This window comes from Schistocerca serialis, chromosome 1 (genome assembly GCF_023864345.2).
Source record: "Schistocerca serialis cubense isolate TAMUIC-IGC-003099 chromosome 1, iqSchSeri2.2, whole genome shotgun sequence".
Lineage (NCBI taxonomy): Eukaryota > Metazoa > Arthropoda > Insecta > Orthoptera > Acrididae > Schistocerca > Schistocerca serialis.
The window spans coordinates 242,456,577-242,483,279 of NC_064638.1; the positions used below are offsets into that span (position 1 = coordinate 242,456,577).

General features: G+C 40.5%; 1 protein-coding gene across 1 annotated transcript in view; it reads right to left on the bottom strand.

Annotated features, from left to right (window-relative positions):
* The window catches only part of LOC126463402 (uncharacterized), a 137,660-nt gene extending 115,789 nt beyond the window's left edge, over positions 1-21,871 (bottom strand). Inside the window, exon 1 of the mRNA XM_050096158.1 lies at positions 21,724-21,871. Within this exon, the coding sequence (XP_049952115.1) occupies positions 21,724-21,871 (148 nt within the window). The remainder of the gene's footprint in view (positions 1-21,723) is intronic.
* Positions 21,872-26,703: the final 4,832 nt, after the last annotated feature.

Consider the following 26,703-nt stretch of genomic DNA (forward strand, 5'->3'; position numbering starts at 1 on the left):
CCCTCCAGTATAAAAGGAGGCGGGGAGTACCGTGTGGTAGTATGAAGAGTAACAACAGTATGGGTTGGTCAGCTGTAACTTCGAACGCGAACTTGTCACTGAAGGTCCCATAGGAACAAATCCTTCAGGAACATTTCAATCCTTCTAAATCTGTCGAAGTCGACTGTTAGTGATGAGGCTGTGTAGCAGAAACGCGAAGGAACAAAGACAGCTAAACCAAGACCAGGCAGAACCCACATGCTAACGAAGATCGACCGCCAAGCATTGTGGAGATTGTAAAAAATGGCATGACATCAGTGGAAGGAATCAGTCGTGAGTTCCGAACTGCTACCAGCAGTCCAGTTAGCACAGCGACCGTGCGTAGAGAGTTAAGAAGAATGGAGTAGAATGGTCGAAATTTGGAAATTTGTAGTAAGGTCTTATGGCACCAAACTGCTGAGGTCCCTTAAGTATAAACACTACTTAATCTAAATTACGCTAAGGACAACACACACACGCATGCCCGAGGGACTCGAACCTCCAACGGGGGAAGCCGCACGGATCGTGACAAGGCGCCTCAGACCGCGCGGCTACCCAGCACGGTACTGTGGTCGAGAAACTCCCCAAAATCCACATAATTCTGTAGTCAATGCTGAGCGACGCTTGATGTGGTGCAAAGAGAGACGCCATTCGGCAACGGATGACGAGAAACGAATGATTTGGAATCAAGAATCACGCTATACCCTGTGGCAATCCGATGGAAGGGTTTGGGTATAGTTTTAGTGAATGCCTGGAGAACGTTATGTGTCGTCATCTGTAGCACCAACGGTGGAGTACAGAGGATGATGTTTGGTTTGTGGGGCGCTCAACTGCGCGGTTGTCAGCGCCCGGACAAAGTCCCAATTTTTTCACAGTCTAATTTTTACACAATCCAATATAGCCGCTGTCACGAATGGTGATGATGAAATGATGAGGACAACACAAACACTCAGTCTCCGGGCAGAGAAAATCCCCAACGCGGCCGGGAATCGAACCTGGGACCCCATAATCCAAAGGCAGCAACACTTTTTTTTCATTTTGTTCGATATAATTCGTTGCGTTTGGTCTGGGCGGATGTCACAAGACATCCCTTCAAGTTGATCGTTTATTCCTTGACTCAGTTTTTTTTTATTACAGAGAGCACGCAGCCCTCTGACGGTTTTTATTTTGTACGCTTTCGTTCGTTGCATGTGCTCGGGGCGGACGTCGTAAGACTTCCGTTTAAGCTCCTCGTTGATCGATTAACTCAGTTTTTTTTATTACAGAGGGCAGCTAACCCTCTGACCGAACACGTATTTAAGGAGATTCGATCCTGAGACTTGTCTAATTGCAGGCGCGCACTTTACCGGTAAACCAGCAGGTCCAATGCGCGCTAGACACTAGACCACGAGCTGCGGACTACAGAGAAGGCTGTGCTACGATATGGGGGTGTTTTTCGTCGTTAGGGTGGTCGCTTTATCGTGTTTAAGATAACGCTGAATGCAGAAGGATATGAGCATATTTTACGGCATTGTGTATTGCATACAGTAGAGAAACATTTCAGAGATGATGACTGTTTGTCAACCGTTGAGGTTGAAGAGACTTCTCGATCGCGAAATACGGATTCTCAGTCCCCCAAATGCGCCAATTTTGCTTATTGACGAACCCATCCAAATGAAAGTGGGCTTCGTCGCTAAACCATCATCATCATCATCATCTTGGACAGTTTCCAGCCTCTGGCTAGGTCCGTATGGAACATAGGCCTCTCCATCGTCTTCTATCTTGCCACCATCTCTCCGTCTTCACCTTGGTCCAGTCTTCTGCTTTCTTCTGGACGCATTCCACTATTCCTCTCAGCCATATGTCTCACGGTCTTCCTTTTGGTCTCTTTCCTTCCTGTTTCATCTCGTGTATCCTCCTGGGTATCCTCCATTCTCTTAAAGTCAGCCTTGATTTCTCTATCTCCTCCTGTAATGGTTCCACCTTCATTAACTCAATGATCTCTCATTTCTTAAACTGTCTATCTATGTCACTTCAGTGCTGTTCTTCAAGAATTTCATCTCACTAACTTGTACTTTGCTTTTCTCTCTTCCTTTCATAACCCAGGTTTCTGGTGCATGACTGGTATGTAAGCTTTTCACTGATCTGGGGTACATTCTTGCTCCATATCAGGCTTCTGACATTCTTCCGAAATGGTTCTGCTTTTCTCCCCCGCTCGTTTTCTCTGTCGTTATTTCCATCTTCCTGTATCAGGCTTCCTAGATACTTGAAACTCTCCACTCTCCTCAATCCTTCCCCACCAATTGTTATTCCCGTTGTTCCTCTCTCCTTCTTTCTTGTTGTGATAATCATCTCACTCTTACCTATACTAAATTTCATCCCATATTCTTGTACTCTTCGTTCCCATACGTCCAACTGCTCTTGTACTTCCTTCTCCTTATTCCCCCAAATCATCAGGTCAGCTGCAAACACCGTAACTTTCATCTTCCTTTCACCAATTACTTGTGTTACTGTACTCATTGTATTATCCATCACTACAATGAAGAGTAATGGTGAAAGTGCACTTCCCTGCCTCAAGCCATTCCTCTGTTCAATCCAAGCTGAACTCTCTCCTCCCACTTCCATACAGCTCACACTTCCATGGTACATTTCCCTTATCCTCCAAATAATCTGTTTTGCTACTCCTCTGTTCTCCAGGGCTTTCCACACTTTGCTTCTACCTACACTATCATACGCTTTTTTAATGCCCAGGAAGGTCACTAGTAGACCTATTCCATATTCATAGTGCTGTTCCTGCGGTTGTCTTGCAGCAAAAATTAGATCCACTGTGGACCTTCCTGTTCTGAAGCCATGTTGCTCTTCTCTCATTCTTCCTTCTAATTTTGCCCGAATCCGTGCTTCCAAAATTTTCTCAAAATTCTCAAATTTCTGTAGAATCACAATGAATATTCCGATTTATAAAAAAAGTATTGCAGCTTTGCCTTATCTAATATTCAGCTGTAGGCGACATCGTCGTCTAAGGGAGATTACTTTCTGTAAAAGGTTCAGGTCGTATGATGACAACATCCTTGATAAACAAACTACGACAGGCCTCTGTTCAATAACAAAAATTTGTTTTTTTTTATTTATTTTTTCCCCCTTGCTGTATATTTCATTTACATGTTACCTTACAGTATTGTACGCAGTACACCGTGCAGTAAAACGTGTTCATATCCTTCCGCAATTAGAGTTTTCTTAAGCACCATAAGCGAACCACCTGAATATAAATTTAAGTTTTAGAAAGTCTTTCTGAAGCTTTTTGTCTGGAGTGTAGCACTGTACGGAAGTGAACCTTGGACGATAAGCAGATCAGACAAGGAAAGAATAGAAGCTTTTGAAAGGTGGTGCTACAGAAAATACTGACGATTAGATGGATAGATCGCGCAGCTAATTAGGAAGTACTGAGGAAAATTGGGGAGAGAAGGTTAAAAGAAGGGATCGGTTGACAGGATGCATTCTGAGACATCAAAGAAACATCAGTTTAGTATTGAAGGGAAATGTGATTGGATTAAAAATTGTAGAGGGAGCCCAAGAGACGAATGCAGTAAGAAAATTCAAACGGATGTAGGTTGCCGTAGTTATTTGGAGATGACGAGGTTTGCACAGGATAGAGCAGTGTGGAGAGCTACATCAAATCAGTCTTCGGATTGAAGTACACAACAGTGACAACGAGTATCAATCTGAACTTAGATTCAGTCTTCCAAGAGAAACGCTTCGTCCAAAAATGTTAAACAGTGTAGAGCGAGCTTAATCATCCGAAAGAGCGACTAAAATAAATGGTGTTTTATGTTGTTGTGAACTGTGTTATCGACGACCCCAAAGATGGCTATAAAGCAGTACATGATTGGAATGATAAGTTCGGTTTCTATATACTTATATGAATATATCCATATAAGTCCATAACTTATATATCCATATAAGTATCTACGAGTAATGAGTGTGTTGCGGTGGGACACTACGAAATAAGAGGGACACACACTAACCACGAAAAACACCCCACATACCGTAACATCATCTCCATACTTTACCACCAGTGCTGTACATGATGGCAGGTAACGTTCTCTAGGCGTCCACCAAACCAAAACCGTTCCATCGGAGTGTCACAGGGTATGCCGTGATTCATCAGTCCAAGTCACCCATTTTCAGTCATCGACTCTCCAGTGACTGTCCTACTCTTTACACAACCACAGGCGTCACTTAGCGTTGACTGCAGAAATGTCGGGCTTAGGAGGAACTGTTCGACCATTGCATCTCATTCGCTTTAATTGTCTACACACAGCCGTGATGCTACCTGGATTGCTGTTATCACTTCCGAACTTCCGAATGGTTCCTCCCACTGATTTCATTTCACTTTTTGCAACCACCCTCTATAACTCTGCAGCGATCCCCAACCATCAGTACATGAGGTCTGTCTGCTTTTGGTTTAGCTCTGATTGGTCCTTCGCATTTCCATTTCACATTCACATCACCAAAAGTCGACTTGGAAAGTTTTCGAAGGTATGAAATGTCCCTGATGAGTTTGTTACTCAGGTGACACAACGCTTAGCCTTTGTTCGAAGGAGCTGAACTTTTCTGACCTTCCCATTCTGTTGTTACTGCTTCTCTGCTGACATCACAATACTCCTCGCCTCATTTTATACTGTCGGGTCTGCCACTCTTGACATACATCTAGTGGTCAATTTCATATTACATAGTGGCGTCCAGATCCTTGTGATGCAAGCATCGCCTAAAACTTGTACTGCAGTTATTGAGGAAATGGAAAGTGCTATTGATGTGCTGTTTTCACAGAATGGGATGGTAGTCAGAGGCTCGTATTGTTAGCCAATAAACAGGTTGTAGTAACACTTGGAAAATATATTTTTTGTGCAAACATACACTTTTTTAAACGGAACAGTGCTTATTGACATCAACACACTAAAAGTAAGGTAAATTAGAATACCAGTGATGTTTGTTGCAGGATTCTAGTGCGAGTCGTTTATGAGATATCGTATTTTGATAAGTTTCCACATCGCCACTTTTTTGTGCCATTCATCCTGTGCATTTGCTAGGTACAATGTCGCTATGATTGTTTACCCTGTGCTTGTGTGTTCCTTGAGTGCAATGCGACTTGCTAGTCAGTTAGTGCGTGGCAGTCCAAGCAGTAGGCAGTGAGTGGGTGACGGGCTTTACCAATGAGAAAAGAGCTGGTATGCCCATGGTATGAAGAGTGCAGGAAGAATGCAGTTTGTTCTTGTACGATGAATGTGGCAAGATATTGCATTACACATAATCCATATCAGCAACTATTTATCATCCTCTTCAACCAGTTCCGTGAAAGCGGTAGTGTAACACCTAGATAATGTAACAGAAGGAAACAAGTACTGACAGATGAGGTGGAAATTAATGTTCTCGCTGCTTTTGCAGTTAGCACCAATGCAATCGCATCAGGAAGTGGCATTTAGACAGGATACTACAGATGTATAGTGTATCTTGTTTAGCGACGAAGCCACATTTACCAATGATGGCCAGGAAAACCGCCGAAATATGCACTATGGGTCTGCTGACAGTTGCCATTGGTTTCGCAGGTAGAACGTCAGCGACCATGGAGTGTAAATGTGTGTGTGGAATAGTGGACCATCAGCTCATAGGCCCGTTTTTCGTAGACGGAACACTGAAAATGCACAAGTATTGTAGCCTTGTGGTAAAGCATACTTTACAGATGCTAGAAGACTTTTCTCTGCACTCTAGGAGGAATCTGCGGTACCAACATGATGGTTGTTTAGCTCAAAGTACACGAAGCACTACAACATGTCTTCATGCATTGTTTCCAAATCGCTGGACTAGACACACAGGACTTGGCCAGCCACTTCCCTGGGCTCGATGCCTGTAGACGTTTTTCTGTGGGGAAAGCTGAAAGCCATTGTCTACAAGGACATACCAACTGCACCTGATGACATGCAACGACATATTACTGCAGCCTGCTCAGAAATCTCCACAGAAATACTAGAACATGTGCATCAGTCATTCCATACCACATAGGAAGCGGTATTGCCATTGCCAATGCCTATTCTGAACAAAATTTTTCATAGTCAGTTGTGTCGTTACTGCACAGAATCCACATAAGTACTGTATGCACTTGTGTTGTTCCTTAGTGTGCGCTACCAAAGGTATTGAACAAGTGTCACTGTGGGTATTTTGTAAACGACTTGCACTAGAATCCTGCAACAAACACCAATGACATTCTAATTTACAGTACTTTTAGTTTGTTGATGTCAATAGTCATTTCTCCATTTAAAAAGTGGTATGTTTGCACAATCAATAGTCATTGTTCCATTTAAAAAGTGGTTAGTTTGCACGAAAAATACACTTTCTAAGTATTATTAAAATCTGTTGCTTGGCTAACAATACGGGCCAAAAAATACCAATCCATTCTGTGAAAACTGCACATCAATAGCACTTTCAATTTCCTCAATATTTGCAAGTTTTGGGTGATCTAGGCATGGTTGAACTACAGACAACACGAGCCATGTACCTCCTTCCTGGTGGAATGACTCGAACTGATCGGCTGTCGGACCCCCTCCGTCTATAGGCGCTGCTCATGCATGGTTGTTTACATCTTTGGGCGGGTTTAGCGACATCTCTGAACAGTTCAAAAATGGTTCGAATGGCTCTGAGCACTAGGGGACTTAACATCTGAGGTCATCAGTGCCCTAGAACTTAGAACTACTTAAACCTAACTAATGTAAGAACATGTTGATAAATTTTCAGACTGTAGATGTTCTCATATTACCATTGTAGTTTCAGACACAATTATTCAGCGTCCTCAGAAAAAATAAAAGGAAAGTGGGATACGTATTCAGCTCTTTACCAACACTAGAAGACTGAGTTCACATGAGCAAGACTTTTGCAGAACTTCAGCTGTGCAATTGTTCTGATGAGTTTTGAAAAACTGCAGCATTTTCCTTCTTGATGACATGTTTCATCATGCTTCATCTGGCACTTTCTAGCAAATGAACAAATTCAGCTGCAGTTGTGACACAATATGATAATGAGCTTTTTTTAAGATTCAGTTGAATGCAATACAGAACACATCAAGTAACTGCAAAAATTCGATTGTGGTTTCTGAAGTACTCCCAGTGTGAGCGAGTAGTTGTTGGAGACCAGGAAACATGAATCATGTACTCATTGTTGATACAATGATGTATATGTAATTTGTTAATTATTTTGTTCCAAATGCACAACAAATAAAATGAATGATAAGAATGACGATCGGTGACAGGATTGATTATAATTTCTTACAGGGTTTGACCATACTGTTCCCACACTTTTTTGCCGATAAAGTGGCAATAATGCTACTGATTATACAGCCACTGAAAATAACAGTCAAGATAGAACAAACTTTAAAAAATTGTAAATGGAAAGGAAAATCCACATGACAGCTCATACTCTGCCTAATGTAAGACCTCAGATTTTGCTGTCCTGCCAATTCACTTTACTATTCTCACATTCCAAACAGTTAGTCACTGCATCTCTGTTTCTTATTGCTTACATATTTCTTCTTCTTTCATCCCAGTTTGTGACAGACTCATGTCCTTTTGTTGCAGATGTGTCATCAAGTTGGCGGCACCTAGACTGCAGTGTTATATAGTTATATTAACAGCAAAATTCAGTTTCGCATCCTTTGTTCACTAGAATACATGCCTTTTCCTCGATATGATGTGAACAAAAACTATTACTTAATGTTTCTTGAGTGACACTGTTAGTGTAGATTAAAAATAGGTGATTTATTATGCAGACTGCAGTGACGAGCGAAAATTTGTACCAAGGCTGGGATTTTAATCCAGGTCTCCTGCTCACTACACAGATGTGCTAAGCACAACGCCACCCTGGCACAGTGGATTTGTGCAACTGCACGGACTACCTTAGTATGCCTTCCTCTTGAATCCAAATACCCATTCACGCATCAGCCTGTTTGGTATTCCCCTGAACTTGAACAGCATCGCAGAGGCTCTCCAACTGTATTGGAATAGCACCTCAGCACCTCAAAATCAGGTTTGAACCCTGGCCCTCGTACGGACTTCCATTCGGTACTTCAATCTGCATATATACGTCATAGATGTATGAGACCTGAAAAGGTTTCTGGAACCATATAGCTTCATTTGATTACAACACATCTGTGCCTGTGTTTAAGGCAAGGCCCGTCATTTCATTTGATGCGGAGATGCTATCTGAATACAGTTGGAGAGCCTCTGCAATGCTGTTTGAGTTTAGGGGAATTCCAAGTGGGCTGAGACATAAAAGGAGGAGAGGTATGCTAAGGTACTCTGTGCAGTTATGGACAGCCACCGTGTCAGGGCAGTGTAGTGGTTACCACATGTGGCTGGTGAGCAGGAGACCCAGGTTCAAGTCCAGGGCTCTTCAGTCTGCTTGTATACATCATAGATGTATGAGTCTTGAAAAGTCTCTAGAACCATATGATTTCATTTTATTAAAAAGACTGAGTATCAGAGAATGCACATGCATCCCAAAATGGTTTTTAATTTTTTATGTGAAAAGTAAAAGTTTTAATTAGAAATTAACTACAGATGTGGATGTAGCTTTTCTTCATTTACATAAAACATTAAGTAAGTTGACTAAAACCAGAACACACTCACTGTCTGAAAAGGCAGGGTGCCATGTTACTTCATTGGAGTCAGATATCTGCCACAGCACTTGCAACATCACTTGTCATGCCACATTGGTGGGAGCCCTGTCTCATTTTTTCCTTAGATTTTCGTAAATAAATGACTGATGTGTAACGATGCTAAAAATTGATTTTTTCTTGTATATCAAAGTGAAAATAGTGCTGTCTCATTGATTCCTCATATCGTATTCATCAAAAGAAATCTAATGCCCAACATCCAGATAGCAAGATGCGAATCCCACAATGTACTCGTACAGTGATGTGCTCACTGGGCATCATACCTTAAACAAGTAATAGGAGTAACACAAGAGGAAACATGTAACAAGCATTCATTAAAAGAATCTATACAGAATATTCAGCTTTTAGTGATATATGATGTGTGACTCTGTAGTCCTCTGTAGTCCTACACACTATGCCAAACTAATACATTGTATAAAAGTTCAGTCTTGGCCACATATTGAACACTTATTGAGTGAATTGAAACTTATATCAACACTCAGCATTTACTGTCTCACAATCACTCACAAATAGCAGTTGGTTATAATAACCACAAATGATGCACTGCATTAGTTGGTGACAACTGTAGCCGGCCAGGGTGGCCGAGCGGTTCTAGGAGCTACAGTCTGGAACCGCGCGACCACTACTGTCGCAGGTTCGGATCCTGCCTCGGTCATGGGTGTGTGTGATGTCCTTAGGTTAGTTGGGTTTAAGTAGTTCTAAGTTCTAGGGGACTGATGACCTCAGAAGTTAAGTCCCATAGTGCTCAGAGCCATTTGATTTTTGACAACTGTAGACTGCAATTGTTGCTGATGATGAAGTAGAACTGTTGGCAACAATGGCTGGTGAATTGATGAAGCGCAACTGCAACTGGGGCTGCAACTAGTGAATGTGTGTGGTGAATCTGCATTTACCCATGACCAGCAGAATACTGTCTATCTGTACCCTATTTTGCGGAAGAGGAAAGTAGTTCCAGGCATCAGTGCTCTTTGCTATGGCTGGCATTACTATAGGCATGTGGAATGGACTATTTGAAGGACTTGTACCAGTAGTATAAATAGATTCCAGTTAATGATCGCCATCTTGGCAGCAACTGATAGAAATTTTGAGCCACATGACATGAAGAGTTCTGCATGATGGTGGCCCCAGTGTTGTGTGCCATATGAATATGCACATCACACCCCTCATAATATGGTAGTATGGACACAGAATGAGGGCATTTATTGTTATTTGATTGCTCATGAAGTTGAATCACATCCATATTCAGAAAGAAGTATATCAACTTTATTTATAAACAAAGTCTTAGTGAGAGAAAATGTTAGTGAATGTGTCCCAAAGTTATCCTATTTTATGGTATGTATTACTAGCAAGAGAGAAAAATATCTATAAAAGTGTCCCTAAGTCACCCCATTTTAAGGTATGTATATGGTATTGCCAAACTGTGATTGAACATTATAATAACCTAATTCTTGACTTCAGCAATTCCTTTTAATCACTACTCAGTGTTAAAGTAACATGGCATCATATGCAATAACACAATACAATCTAAAAATATTGTAACTGAGAGTACGGACTTGCAGTCTTTAAAGTTGATTCACAGTGAATATCAACAGAAAGGAAGGCAACATCACTGTGAAATGAAGATGTGGTCACACTAAATAGAATGTCCACAAAAGGTCATTTCACGCTGAATATCAACGAAAAGAAAGGCAACATCACTCTCAAATGGAGATGTGGTCATACTATATGGAATATCCAAAAAATGTCAGTTTGCTTAGCCCAACACCAAATGATGGAAGCAAGGTTATGAGATACTGTCTGTTATACAGGAAGTTGGAATATGACATCAGAATTAGGGACCATGTAATGATATTAAAGTTTATTAATGGCCAAAGCAAAATTCATAGCATATGTTTTTGACAAAAGTAAAGTGGTAAATTTTCCACAGTGCTTAAAAGTGAAATAACAGGAACATGTCGCCCAACATTTCGAAAAATCAGTACTTATTTGCTCACAAAATAAATTTATATAAATATTTCAACTAATATATAGAGGCCAATACATAGGGAGTTTTTACTTTATCCATTGTTTTTTATTCTATTTTTTCAACATACTAAGTAACATAAAAAGAACTGTATTCTTCTTCACGGAAGCTGACTTTTTCACCGTTGAAAAATATTTTTTTATAAAAATTGTTTCATTTATTTGCATTCTTGTTTGTACACAATACAGGATTTTTCTGTGTCCCAGTATTGTAAATTTTTTTTTTTTGCTATTTTTATTTTATACATCCAAACTTTTCCAGTAAAAGGCCAATTCACACTAGACAACAATGGAAGTCACATCAGTGTGTATTCACAGTGGACGCCATGTCAGTTTGCTGAAGCCCAGTAAGGAATAATGAAAGTGGAGTTATGAAATACCACCCATGATACAAAAAGTCAGAGCATGATATAGGAATTAAGGAACTGCAAACCATAAGGTTTATTGATGGCTGAAGCATACTTCATAACATATGTTCTTGATCTATTTTGTGTGGTTAAGTAGTGTGAACTGAAACATTTCTAAACATTGACATTTATTTTGTAGCTAAAACACATACATAGAAACACATCAAACAATGTCTATAAGGACAAATACTCTATATTATGTTTTTCCCCTTATGTAACTATAACATCATAAAAGGCTATATTTATCTCACGTATGTTCGAAAACGTTTTGGGAAAACAGCGATCGACTTTTACAATTGTACAAGATGTGGCAACATAATCTCCTGATTTCAAAATATAAAAAAAACCACTTTATGAATCAATTTTTTATGTTTTTAATAATGTAGGTCCACATCTAAAGTTTAGTTTCACACAGTTTTAGAAATCCTATTAGGTAAGTGGTGCCCCCCATTATCTGGGTGTGGCGACATAACTTCTTTGTTTGACATGTGTACCATTCAAGCCACAGCAGTCATAGTGGAGTGGTCTCGGTCAACAGGCATAATTCTAAAGTATTGTTCATTTTCAAATCAGTCAGCATCATTCGTTGGAACAGATAGGAACACATTTTTGCCATGTAGGCCTACTTTTTGAACGGATGCTCTGTGATTGCAACCCAACGCGCCTTCCGAAATCGCTTCTATATGGCCCCATTGAGCTGAGCCCCATACTGGAAATCAGTTGTTACATGAGTCACTATGTTCAGACAGGCCTCGGGTATGAAAAGACGGAGGATTGGATTCCCTTGGTCCATGAGATCACTTGAGAACATTGAGGTAGTGAGAGCTTCAGTCTTGCAGTACCTGTGACATTCTGTATTCGGGCATGCATCTGACATTGGACTTTCTGATCGTTCAGTGAGGCAGATTCTTCACAATGACCTTCATTATCATCTGTACAAGTTGGCAACTGTACAGGAACACTCTGAATGCGATTTCAGTTCTCAGAGGAACACATATGTGGCACATCTCGGAAATGTTTCTGGGGACACATTTTTTTTAATGATTAAGCCGATTTTCAGTTCGTGGAAGCATCAACAAACGGAACATGTGATACTGGACCAACACCAATCCCAGAGATTGCATCTGAAGCCTCTGCACTCATCTTAAGTCACAGTACGTTATGCAATTTCCTCAGCTGGATTTATTCGTCCCTGGGTTTTTCAAGAAAATGTAATCACAGTGACAGCGAATTCAGGCTGTTACGTGAACCTTTGTTTCCCCACGCCTTGATGAACTTAGGTGTCATTTGGTTCAGTTCTAACAGGATGGAACAATGGCTTCACTTCAAGGGCATTGATGACGCTTTTGAGAGAACTCTTTCCGGACCACCTCATCTCAGTAAGGGGCTATTTGAAGTGGCCAGTCCACTCCCCCATTCAGTCCCTTGCGATTGTTTTGTGTGGTTTTTTGAAATCACACATTTCTGTCAATCATCCAAGGACCCTACAAGACCTGAAGACTAACATCCAGGTATAAATTGCTGACATACCCACTGCTTTGGTCATGAGAAACGCCACAAATCGGCTTATTCAATGTGTGGGCAATGGGGTGTGTCACTTATCTGATATGACTTTCAGAACAATGCGAAGCAAAACTTTAGATATACACTTACATTATTAAAAAAATTAAAAATTCTGGTTCAAAAACGGGTTTTATTGCGTTTTCAAATTAGGAAATTACGTTTCCGTACCCTGCACTTAGAAATATAAGTCTAGATCGCAAAAATCACGTTTATTGGTGACTGGCTTCAATCCAGAGGCGGATCATCTTCAGACCTTACTCCAAAGTTGATGTGTGGAGCTGGATCCATGGAGCAGGAACTGCAGAAGCCTTCAGGTTCTGCTAACTGCTGTTGACAGTTGCTATCTTGTGTGCTGCTGTTTCTCTTGGTACAACTGTATTTTTCTCCTTCATTAGAGCTGCTTATTTCAAGAAAATTGCTTCAGAAGCTTCTGTTCTTATTTATACACAGTGTAGGTGTCAGAATAGAACTGACTAATCTGTTATAGTGAAACCTAAATAATTTTTCGCTTTCAGGTATCTGGCCTCTCTTATGAAACAACACTCAACTTAAAAAACTTTCCTAGTGATCATGGAACATTTGCCAGGAAAGCAATGCAGAATATTAAAATAAAGATTAAAAGTGAATGTGGCGAAAATATGTTAACTTCTGAAACTAGCAGACAATGACACCGTCAAAACTTCCTTTCTGAGAAACTTTGATGATAACATGACGTAACTTGAAATTACGGTCTGTTGTCGGCCTGTGTGAATGCTGCCATTTGAAACACATTGCGGGATGTTTTAATGTTTTGATGTTTTGACGAGACGAGAAGCACGGTAAGTATGAAGTGGTCTGTATACACTGCTGATAGTGATCTCACATAACAAGAAAAAAGAGAAACGCAACTTCCGTGTTAAAAGTGAGAAACACAGACCGACAGCAGCGCCTTAAGTGGTATCCCCCGCCTAGTTTACTTACGTTGTAGGTTTTTATTTTTATTTAAATTCTATTACCTTATTTTTCTGGGCGTCCTATGTAATTATTTTGGCTGGCATCATAATAAAATAATTGAAACACAGCTATAGCACACTGTACTACAGCAGAGAGAAACTTATTCAGTAATATTTTCAGTCTATTTTTGACGTTTGCGTCTGACAGACAAGAAAACGTGATAGGAGCAGCGACTGTCAGGCGCAAACGTCAAAAATAGACTTTTAAAGTGACATGCTTATATTGTTATCTATCAACATGTAAAAGCTCTAGCATGTTTTATGGCTCATAAGAACCAAATGCAACACTTGAAACTGAGAGTAAGTCGAAACAAGCTTGTAGTAGAAAAATAACATTGTAGCAGCTAAACTGGACTACTAATATTCCTGAATAATGTCATAATTTTTACGTCATACAAGCTGCTGGATCAATGAAGAAAAAAGCCTATTATTAAGAGAATAAGCAGCAGTTAAAGAAGTTCAATTAAAAAATATTTATCACTGTATTAATTAATGAAGAATTCTAAAATTTGTTACAAATATGTTTCAGGACTATAAGTTCTGAGTAACTGCCCAGCAAACTTGCACTACTGACCATTAATTTCTTGAAAAGGTTCCTACATCTTACTACTGTAAATGCTTCAACACAAAAAAAGAAAACATAAATACGAAGTACCAAAAGCAGGAAAGGTGGATAAAAACAGTGAAAAACAAAACTTACTTTTTATTTCTCAAGCACACAAGGAAAATTTTCTTTTAACTGTTATAATGCTTTAAACCGTTTGCTGAATTTGTCTTTAACAATATCAAGTCTTTTATTACTGATGGTGTGTTTCCAATCCTTCACATACTTGTAAATCAATAGAGATATACATTGTCTTAATATATACTGTTCAGAAAAATGAGCCTTGCAAAATGTTATTTCCTCTGAAAACTTAAACAGTGAATAGAATGTATTTTCCAATTGTTCCTGGTGTCCACATTTATCTAAGAATGCATACAACTGACTATGAACATTTGCTACAAAGGACATTAAGCTGTCACTAGCATACAATAATTTTGGGTTTAAAGCATCATATTCTTTGAAACTTGTAAATAAATGATGCTCTGTGGGTGTTTGTAAGAACAGAGTTGTTTTACAGTCACCACAGTTGGTTTCAGGTGTTAGACCTATCTTTCATAGAATGTAACCAGCTACATATGCTAGTGCTTGTCTGTCATTTCTTACATCAGCCCCACCACTACTAGCAGCAGCTTCATTATCAGCAAGGGCACAATGTAAAGCACTTGATTTATAACAGAATGGTCTATTGTGGGGTCAAGAAAGTTGTCATCACTAGCTCCAAAAATTGCCTTAAATTGCTTAATGGCATGCATCTATCATCCTCACAATTACCTAGTGACTTTGTAGGTAAGGACATGTTATTGACTATAACTGTTTTCAATACTGCTTTGAACTGAAAGCAAGTTGGGTTAGTGTTTGGAACACAATGCTGCCTCACACAACAAAATACATTCTCCACTGGGTCTTGATTGAAAGCCCTCACGCTTAAAAAATTAAAGCCATTTTTTTAATCTGTTCCAAATGAACATCAGTGATCTTATTTTAGTTTGCCACCCACTTATGAAACTGAACATATTTGTCTTATCTCACCCTGTGCCTAGCTCCAACACTTTCCAATTTTCCGTTTCCAGTAACAGACTGTACCACATTTCAATATGTGGGGATTCTACAGAGAGGGCGCACATATAAGACTTGCCATCTTGTGGATAACAATAGAAGCTGTTCAGTGAATCAAATAAACAATCCATCTTTTCAACAAATTCTGCAGTGTATATTGCCTCAGCAGGTAAGATATTAAATGCCACATAAGTTTCAATAACTGCAGCAACTGTATGACTAAGCTGGGTTGCAGCTACCTTGACTTTAATTTTAGTAAAAGAATCCTTTAATTCAAAATGATTCCTATGTAGTTTTGGCAATGTCTTAAACATCTTCTGCTGATCCAGAAGAAAAGCCCTGTGAATATATTCAAAATTGACCTCTGTTTTAAACCCATACTTATTTTATATCCTAGCAGAGCATTTCTAGTATTTTTTAATAGATGTGGGACATCATAAATGACTGCAATAGGTTCATCTCTGACTACAAAATGTAATGGACTGGACTCAGTAGATTTCTCACAGCAGAGTTCCTTCAGTGCTCTCTGGTTGGTTGCACCCTGGTCACAAACTGTACAAACTACCTTTAGCCCTATTTCTTGCAATTGTCTTATGACATAGGTAATAAGACTTTTTAAAGTGATACTTAAAACTGAGGTGTGAGTGAAATAATAAGCAACAACCTGCTTCCAGCTTTTATGTATGCCTCTAACCATGAAAACTAATGCATGATTTGCATGCACATTTGACCTCCCTAAATCTTGAAACCCTGAAATTTCTTGTTTGCTTGCACTATAATACAACCCTCTTTCTAAAGATATTTCATCAAACAACAAAGCACAATATTTTTCACTGTTTTTCATTACTTCAACTTCTGCTTTCATTACATTCATGACCAAAGTATTCAATCCTGGTTCAAAAGGTATAGAAGACAACAGACATTTCAGATGCCTCACAGAAGGAAGATAAAAATGAACTGACAAATATTTGTATAGGAGGGGACTTCGTTTGTATAAGGGTAAAGCAAATACTGTGTCCTCGAGTGTCCATCGTCGTAACCGCCGTCTGCTTCACGTCTGCTGTGCAGCGAGCTACCTTAATTTAAGTATTAACTGTATTTTTCTTGTCACTTCTTCTTCCGTGTGTATTTGCTTTTAGGAAGCTTTAATTGTCGGGTGCTATTAATAGTGTTCCATAGATTTCGTGTTTGTTTTGAATACAGTCAGAGAGAGTCCCTTTAGTCAGCCATAGTGCCAGTAGTGTCAGTGTCGTCGTAACTACCGTCTGCTTCACGTCTGCTGTGCAGCGAGCTACCTTAGTTTAAGTATTAACTGTATTTTTCTTGTCACTTCTTCTTCCGTGTGTATTTGCTTTTAGGAAGCTTCAATTGTCGGGTGCTATTAATAGTGTTCCATAGATTTCGTATTTGTTTTGAATACAGTCAGAGAGAGTCCCTTTAGTCAGCCATAGTGCCAGTAGTGTCAGTGTCGTCGTAACTACCGTCTGCTTCACGTCTGCTGTGCAGCGAGCTACCTTAATTTAAGTATTAACTGTATTTTTCTTGTCACTTCTTCTTCCGTGTGTATTTGCTTTTAGGAAGCTTTAATTGTCGGGTGCTATTTATAGTGTTCCATAGATTTCGTATTTGTTTTGAATACAGTCAGAGAGAGTCCCTTTAGTCAGCCATAGTGCCAGTAGTGTCAGTGTCGTCGTAACTGCCGTCTGCTTCACGTCTGCTGTGCAGCGAGCTACCTTCATTTAAGTATTAACTGTATTTTTCTTAATTGTCACTTCTTCTTCCGTGTGTATTTGCTTTTGGGAAGCTTTAATTGTCGGGTGCTATTAATAGTGTTCCATAGATTTCGTGTTTGTTTTGAATACAGTCAGAGAGAGTCCCTTTAGTCAGCCATAGTGCCAGTAGAGTTAGTGTCGTCGTAACTGCCATCTGCTTCACGTCTGCTGTGCAGCGAGCTACCTTAATTTAAGCATTAACTGTATTTTTCTTACTTGTCACTTCTTCTTCCGTGTGTATTTGCTTTTGGGAAGCTTTAATTGTCGGGTGCTATTAATAGTGTTCCATAGATTTCGTGTTTGTTTTGAATACAGTCAGAGAAAGTCCCTTTAGTCAGCCATAGTGCCAGTAGTGCTAGTGTTTGTTTTCAATACAGTCCAGAGACAGGTAGTGCTATTTTCATTGTTTTCTACAAGAAGTGCCTAGCAACCACAGTTTAGTTAATAAACAGCCGCCTTTAGTGAATTAGCAGTCTAGTTAAAGGTTGATTAACTCTCTTCAGTAAATTGATTCCTTAGGATGGATAGGATGTGTGACTGCTGTGTACGGACGCAGGAGGAGCTGGCCACTGTTCGCGAACAGCTGAGCGTGTTGATGGCCGCGGTCAGCCGTCTTCAGGCTGCTGCCTCGGAGTGTAGCGGCAGTGGGGAGTCTGGTGCGTCACAAGGTACACCCCAGGTGTTACATGCTTCACCCACTGTCCCTGCTGTCGAGACATCTTCGCGGGTACTGGGCGCGGTTGGGCCACCCTCTCCCCAAGGGGAGTGGCGGGTTCAGCAGCGTTCGCGGCACACAAGGCGGAGGGTCAATGTGGAGGCTGGCCGTGTGGCATCGCCCGCTCTGCCTGTGAGTGGACATGTGGCTGCTCCTTCAGCAAGGTCCGAGCAGGCACACGGGGGGAGGGGTTTATTAGTTATTGGGAGCTCCAACGTAGGCGGGTGATGGAGCCCCTTAGGGAAATAGCGGGAAGGTCGGGGAAGAAGGCTAGTGTTCACTCTGTCTGCTTGCCAGGGGGTCTCATCCGAGATGTGGAGGAGGCTCTGCCGGCGGCCATAGAGAGCACTGGGTGCACCCGACTGCAAATTGTTGCTCATGTCGGCACCAATGACTCCTGCCGTCTGGGTTCAGAGGTCATCCTCAGTTCGTACAGGCGGTTGGCGGAATTGGTGAAGGCAGAAAGCCTGGCTCGCGGGGTGAAATCAGAGCTAACTATTTGTAGTATCGTTCCCAGAACTGATCGCGGTCCTCTGGTTTGGAGCCGAGTGGAAGGCTTAAACCAGAGGCTCAGACGATTCTGCGGAGATCTGGGGTGCAAATTTCTCGACCTCCGCTATCGGGTGGAGAAATTTAGGGTCCCCCTGAGTAGGTCAGGCGTGTACTACACGCCGGAAGCGGCTACAAGGGTAGCGGAGTATGTGTGGAGTGCACATGGGGGTTTTTTAGGTTAGAGAATCACCTCCCTAGGACCGACAAGACGCCTCCTGAGACGCAGCAAGGTAGGAGTAGGCAAAATGCAACAGGGAATAACAATATTAATGTGCTAATAGTAAACTGCAGGAGCGTCTACAGAAAGGTCCCAGAACTGCTCTCATTAGTAAACGGTCACAACGCCCATATAGTACTAGGGACAGAAAGTTGGCTGAAACCAGATGTAGATAGTAATGAAATCCTAAACTCAGATTGGAATGTATACCGCAGAGACAGGCTGGACAGTGAAGGGGGAGGCGTGTTTATAGCGATAAGAAGTGCAATAGTATCGAAGGAAATTGACGGAGATCCGAAACGTGAAATGATTTGGGTGAAGGTCACGGTTAAAGCAGGCTCAGACATGGTAATTGGATGTCTCTATAGGCCCCTGGCTCAGCAGCTGTTGTGGCTGAGCACCTGAAGGATAATTTGAAAAATATTTCGAATAGATTTCCCCACCATGTTATAGTTCTGGGTGGAGATTTTAATTTCCCGGATATAGACTGGGAGACTCAGACATTCATAACGGGTGGCAGGGACAAAGAATCCAGTGAAATTTTTTTAAGTGCTTTATCTGAAAACTACCTTGAGCACAAACAGAGAACCGACTCGTGGCGATAACATATTAGACCTTCTGGTGACAAACAGACCCGAACTATTTGAAAAAGTTAACGCAGAACAGGGAATCAGCGATCATAAAGCGGTTACGGCATCGATGATTTTAGCCGTAAATAGGAATATTGAAAAGGGTAGGAAGATTTTTCCGTTTAGAAAAAGTTACAAAAAGCAGATTTCAGAGTACCTGTTGGCTCAACACAGAAGTTTTGTCTCAAGTACAGATAGTGTTGAGGATCAGTGGACAAAGTTCAAAACCGTCGTACATAATGCGTTAGATGAGTATGTGCCAAGCAAGATCGTAAGAGATGGAAAACAGCCACTGTGGTACAACAACCGAGTTAGAAAACTGCTGCGGAAGCAAAGGGAACTTCACAGCAAACATAAACATAGCCAAAGCCTTGCAGACAAACAAAAATTACGCAAAGCGAAATGTAGTGTGAGGAGGGCTATGCGAGAGGCGTTCAATGAATTCGAAAGTAAAGTTCTGTGTACTGACTTGGCAGAAAATCCTAAGAAATTTTGGTCTTATGTCAAAGCGGTAGGTGGATCAAAACAAAATGTCCAGACACTCTGTGACCAAATAGGTACTGAAACAGAGGATGACAGACTAAAGGCCGAAATACTAAATGTCTTTTTCCAAAGTTGTTTCACAGAGGAAGATTGCACTGTAGTTCCTTCTCTAGATTGTCGCACAGATGACAAAATGGTAGATATCGAAATAGACGACAGAGGGATAGAGATACAATTAAAATCGCTCAAAAGAGGAAAGGTCTCTGGACCTGATGGGATACCAGTTCAATTTTACACAGAGTACGCGAAGGAACTTGCCCCCCTTCTTGCAGCGGTGTACCGTAGGTCTCTAAAAGAGCGTAGCGTTCCAAAGGATTGGAAAAGGGCACAGGTCATCCCCGTTTTCAAGAAGGGACGTCGAGCAGATGTGCAGAACTATAGACCTATATCTCTAACGTCGATCAGTTGTAGAATTTTGGAACACGTATTGTGTTCGAGTATAATGACTTTTCTGGAGACTAGAAATCTAATCTGTAGGAATGAGCATGGGTTTCGAAAAAGAAGCGCTATTCGTCCACGAGACTCAGAGGGCCATAGATACGGGTTCACAGGTAGATGCCGTGTTTTTTGACTTCCGCAAGGCGTTCGATACAGTTCCCCACAGTCGTTTAATGAACAAAGTAAGAGCATATGGACTATCAGACCAATTGTGTGATTGGATTGAGGAGTTCCTAGATAACAGGACGCAGCATGTCATTCTCAATGGAGAGAAGTCTTCCGAAATAAGAGTGATTTCAGGTGTGCCACAGGGGAGTGTCATAGGACCGTTGCTATTCACAATATACATAAATGACCTTGTGGATGACATCGGAAGTTCACTGAGGCTTTTTGCGGATGATGCTGTGGTGTATCGACAGGTTGTAACAATGGAAAATTGTACTGAAATGCTGGAGGATCTGCAGCGAATTGACGCATGGTGCAGGGAATGGCACAAGTGACAAGTGTAATGTGCTGCGAATACACAGAAAGATAGATCCTTTATCATTTAGCTACAAAATAGCAGGTCAGCAACTGGAAGCAGTTAATACCATAAATTATCTGGGAGTACGCATTAGGAGTGATTTAAAATGGAATGATCATATAATGTTGATCGTCGGTAAAACAGATGCCAGACTGAGATTCATTGGAAGAATCCTAAGGAAATGCAATCCGAAAACAAAGGAAGTAGGTTACAGTACGCTTGTTCGCCCACTGCTTGAATACTGCTCAGCAGTGTGGGATCCGTACCAGATAGGGTTGATAGAAGATATAGAGAAGATCCAACGGAGAGCAGCGCGCTTCGTTACAGGATCATTTAGTAATCGCGAAAGCGTTACGGAGATGATAGATAAACTCCAGTGGAAGACTCTGCAGGAGAGACACTCAGTAGCTCGGTACGGGCTTTTGTCAAAGTTTCGAGAACATACCTTCACCGAAGAGTCAAGCAGTATATTGCTCCCTCCTACGTATATCTCGCGAAGAGACCATGAGGATAAAATCAGAGAGATTAGAGCCCACACAGAGGCATACCGACAATCCCTCTTTCCATGAACAATACGAGAATGGAATAGAAGGGAGAACCGATAGAGGTACTCAAGGTACCCTCCGCCACACACCGTCAGGTGGCTTGCGGAGTATGGATGTAGATGTAGATGTAGATGTAGATTTGTTGATCGATGAGCATTTCGTAATTGGCTGTTTATGAAATCTTTGGCAACAGAATTTAAATTAGATTCTATGACAGAGAAAGTATTGCTGTCAAATAAATCTTTAAGTGCTTTCAGTTCTGATTTTTCATGATGTAGCTTTGCTTTCAGTTTTGATAGCCTTGTTAGAGTATTCCTATGAATCTTGTACATTTTTGATTTTGTTGGAGTTAAGTCTGCTTTTGAGACCCTGTACCTAAAACCCCATTTTCCTCATTACAAAATGTTTCAGATAAGAATGTGTACTCACTATCTGCACATTCATTTTGAGGAGGAATAAAAAATTTAAGAGGTGCATCACTCAATGAATTACTCTGCTCAGCACAACTAGTGCTAGGTAATTCTCTAACACCAGTTTCACCTCTGGTATTGGCACCTGTAAAATAAAGATTTTGCATGGTATCACTAGTGCTTGGTAAGTCTAATTCACTAATAACAACAGTTTCACCTGATCCACTTCTGGTAAAAACACCTACATGAGAACTACTTCCCACAGCACAATTAAGGCTTTGTAGTTCATTAACTCCATGCCAACTAGCTCTGCAGATGACGAAGAAATTGAAGAAATGTATGATGAAATAAAAGAAATTATTCAGATAGTGAAGGGAGACGAAAATTTAATAGTCATGGGTGACTGGAATTCGAGTGTAGGAAAAGGGAGAGAAGGAAACATAGTAGGTGAATATGGATTGGGGCTAAGAAATGAAAGAGGAAGCCGCCTGATAGAATTTTGCACAGAGCATAACTTAATCATAGCTAACACTTGGTTTAAGAATCATGATAGAAGGTTGTATACATGGAAGAACCCTGGAGATACTAAAAGGTATCAGATAGACAGAGATTTAGGAACCAGGTTTGAAATTGTAAGACATTTCCAGGGGCAACAGACGATCAAATAGGTAAAAAGAAGAGAGTTAGTAGAAATCCTTGGGTAACAGAAGAAATATTGAATTTAATTGATGAAAGGAGAAAATATAAAAATGCAGTAAATGAAGCAGGCAAAAAGGAATACAAACGTCTCAAAAATGAAATCGACAGGAAGTGCAAAATGGCTAAGCAGGGATGGCTAGAGGACAAATGTAAGGATGTAGAGGCTTATCTCGCTAGGGGTAAGATAGATACTGCCTACAGGAAAATTAAAGAGACCTTTGGAGATAAGAGAACCACATGTATGAACATCAAGAGCTCAGATGGAAACCCAGTTCTAAGCAAAGAAGGGAAAGCAGAAAGGTGGAAGGAGTATATAGAGAGTCTATACAAGGGCGATGCACTTGAGGACAATATTATGGAAATGGAAGAGGATGTAGATGAAGATGAAATGGGAGATACGATACTGCATGAAGAGTTTGACAGAGCACTGAAGGACCTGAGTCGAAACAAGGCCCCCGGAGTAGACAACATTCCATTGGAACTACTGACGGCCTTGGGAGAGCCAGTCCTGACAAAACTCTACCATCTGGTGAGCAAGATGTATGAAACAGGCGAAATACCCTCAGACTTCAAGAAGAATATACTAATTCCAATCCCAAAGAAAGCAGGTGTTGACAGATGTGAAAATTACCGAACAATCAGATTAATAAGCCACAGCTGCAAAGTACTAACACGAATTCTTTACAGACGAATGGAAAAACTAGTAGAAGCCGACCTCGGGGAAGATCAGTTTGGATTCCGTAGAAATAATGGAACACGTGAGGCAATACTGACCTTACGACTTATCTTAGAAGAAAGATTAAGGAAAGGCAAACCTACATTTCTAGCATTTGTAGACTTAGAGAAAGCTTTTGACAATGTTGACTGGAATACTCTCTTTCAAATTCTAAAGGTGGCAGGGGTAAAATACAGGGAGCGAAAGGCTATTTACAACTTGTACAGAAACCAGATGGCAGTTATAAGAGTTGAGGGACATGAAAGGGAAGCAGTGGTTGGGAAGGGAGTAAGACAGGGTTGTAGCCTCTCCCCGATGTTATTCAATCTCTATATTGAGCAAGCAGTAAAGGAAACAAAAGAAAAATTCGGAGTAGGTATTAAAATCCATGGAGAAGAAATAAAAACTTTGAGGTTCGCCGATGACATTGTAATTCTGTCAGAGACAGCAAAGGACTTGGAACAGCAGTTGAACGGAATGGATGGTGTCTTGAAGGGAGGATATAAGATGAACATCAACAAAAGCAAAACGAGGATAATGGAATGTAGTGGAGTTAAGTCGGGTGATGCTGAGGGTATTAGATTAGGAAATGAGATACTTAAAGTAGTAAGGGAGTTTTGCTATTTGGGGAGCAAAATAACTGATGATGGACGAAGTAGAGAGGATATAAAATGTAGACTGGCAATGGCAAGGAAAGCGTTTCTGAAGAAGAGAAATTTGTTAACATTGAGTATAGATTTAAGCGTCAGAAAGTTATTTCTGAAAGTATTTGTATGGAAGTGAAACATGGACGGTAAATAGTATGGACAAGAAGAGAATAGAAGCTTTTGAAATGTGGTGCTACAGAAGAATGCTGAAGATTAGATGGGTAGATCACATAACTAATGAGGAAGTATTGAATAGGATTGGGGAGAAGAGAAGTTTGTGGCACAACTTGACCAGAAGAAGGGATCGGTTGGTAGGACATGTTCTGAGGCATCAAGGGATCACCAATTTAGTATTGGAGGGCAGCGTGGAGGGTAAAAATCGTAGAGGGAGACCAAGAGATGAATACACTAAGCAGATTCAGAAGGATGTAGGTTGCAGTAGGTACTGGGAGATGAAGAAGCTTGCACAGGATAGAGTAGCAAGGAGAGCTGCATCAAACCAGTCTCAGGACTGAAGACCACAACAACAACAACAACTCCAGTTTCACTTCTGGTATTAGCAGCTGTAAATTGAACAGTTGCCATAGCACCACTAGTGTTTGGTAGGCCCAATTCACTGTTAACAACAGTGTCACCTGATTCACTACCGATTTTGGCAATTTCACAAGGAACACCTGTCACATGTTTTGTAAACACACCCCCGTTTAGCCTATGCCTACTTTTATTCATAAAATCTTCTTCGAAAAAATGTTCTTCACAAACAAAGTAAGAAGCACAGTTCACATCTGGTGACAGTTTACAAACACTCTTCCACTTTAGAAGCAACTCTTGAGATTGTTTTGGAAATCTCTAGAAATGCTTGTTGCAAATTTTCTCCGTTGAACTGACATAATAGCCAGATGAACAGCCGGGGAACTTGCAGGAGTATTTCAATGTCAATCTGTTGTGTTGAATATTCTGAAAAAAACATAAACGTCTTCATTAAATAAAACTACTACAGACATATCAAAGTTATTTAAATAAACAAACGGAAACCACACTGCTTAATTCACGATAGAAGAGAATACATTTCATTTATAAGCTACGAGATTACTTAATGAAAAATTAAATGTCTTAATTTACAGTTAATTGTGGACACTTTTCAGCAGGAAATTTCTTCAATTCCACAGTGAGCTTTATGGATTCAAAGTAAAAAGTCTGTTTATGATGAAGATGAGTAGTATGTAAATATGAAACAAATACGAAGACGACTGTAACCGAGGACCACAGGCTTCAGTGCAGAGCAAGACGATAGAGTATTTCAAAACAACCGCCATTGGACCATTGGAGTTGAGACAGCTCTCATTGGTCAATTCCAGCTTCGTTTGACCCATAGCGCCTCTAGTGGTCTGGAATGGAACTATGTGGCTTGTTGCCTCTTCGGCCATATAGCTTTCACCATGGAGGTAAGAATACAGGGAGACGCCGTGACGTCACAGCTGTGAAGCTATGTGAAGCCGAGGGTAGCCATCTCAATCCGACCAAAACATTGCTGCTGTAAGCTTGTGTGCATAGGCTTGTCGCTCGCTTTTGGAAGGATTTTGCGCTATTATGGTGACTTGTGTGGTGTTCGGATGTTACAATAGTTCTGATTGTGATGCGAAATCGTAGGGAATAACATTTCATGTGTAAGTTGTCTCGTTAAGTGTGATTTTACAACTTCATTGTGAATGAACGTGTGCTACATCGGTACTTGTACTATAGCGTGTTTTCCTCCTGTATGATATTAGATTTCCTAAAAATGAAAGTCGGAAAGCTCTGTGGGAGAATGCCGTGAGGAGGAAGAATTGGCGTGCGTCTAAATGGAGCACTATATGTTCTCAGCATTTCCGAGAAGAGGACATAGACCGAACTTCCCTTTCAACAGTAAGTCTCCGAGAAAATGCTGTACCATCAGTTTTCCCTACACACCTAAAACATTTGCAAAAGGTATGTTAGTTCAAAGAATTAAATTCTTAGTTTTCAAGTTCACGTTTTAGTATAATACGTACGTATCGTCGATAATCGAAGTGTTGAGTCTTCATCATGTACCAAATTAAAAGTTAACACTACATTAACTGGCGTAAAGTATAGGCCTAAACAGGACACTGTGTAGATTTGCCATTCTATGTACCGTATTTCAGTAAATATTGGTGGTAATGAACAGTGTTTCCCAGTAGTGTAACGTAACTGAAATGTCCCAGTGGATATTAAAAACAAGATGTATTTATGAGGCTTTGGAGGGAGGGTATAGCTAACTTAGTTTTCAGTTTCTATTATTTAGTTTGTGATACACGTTTATTACTGAATTAACAAAATTGTATCGTTTAGATTGAAGGCTAGCTATTCGTAATATTACATTAATAACTATTTTTAATCAGAAGAAACGCGGAATTTCGCCTTTACGAGATTTTATTTTAAACAAAAACTTTGAAACAACCAATCTGATGACGTTACATGCGTATATGGTTCAATTAGCGACTGTAATACACGCAGCGCTATAGCACACTGGCAATGTTTTGGTCAGAGTGTCATGGCAGCGAGCCACGCCCCCATGGCTTCAAAACGTAGTACGGCTGGGATACGTAGCGCCATCTCCCCTTATTCTTACCTCCATGGCTTTCACCCTCGTGAGTGATCTGTGTAAAGTTATAGATATTCTTTTTTTAAAGTATTAGATGAAGAAAGAAAGCGGAGGAGGAGTAGTGATTTGTTTTTCGAAAGAGACTGTTTTTTCCTAACGTCATACATATAAAGCAACCTAGAAGCAATTATCACAATTATGGAATAGATTAGTGCTAGGCATAATTTGTTGAATGGAACGAAATCAAATATACAAATCGATACTTGAGTTTCTGCTAGCCATCCATTTCCAAAGATATACAAGGAAACATACAGGCAGCAGGAGAAGTATGTACTT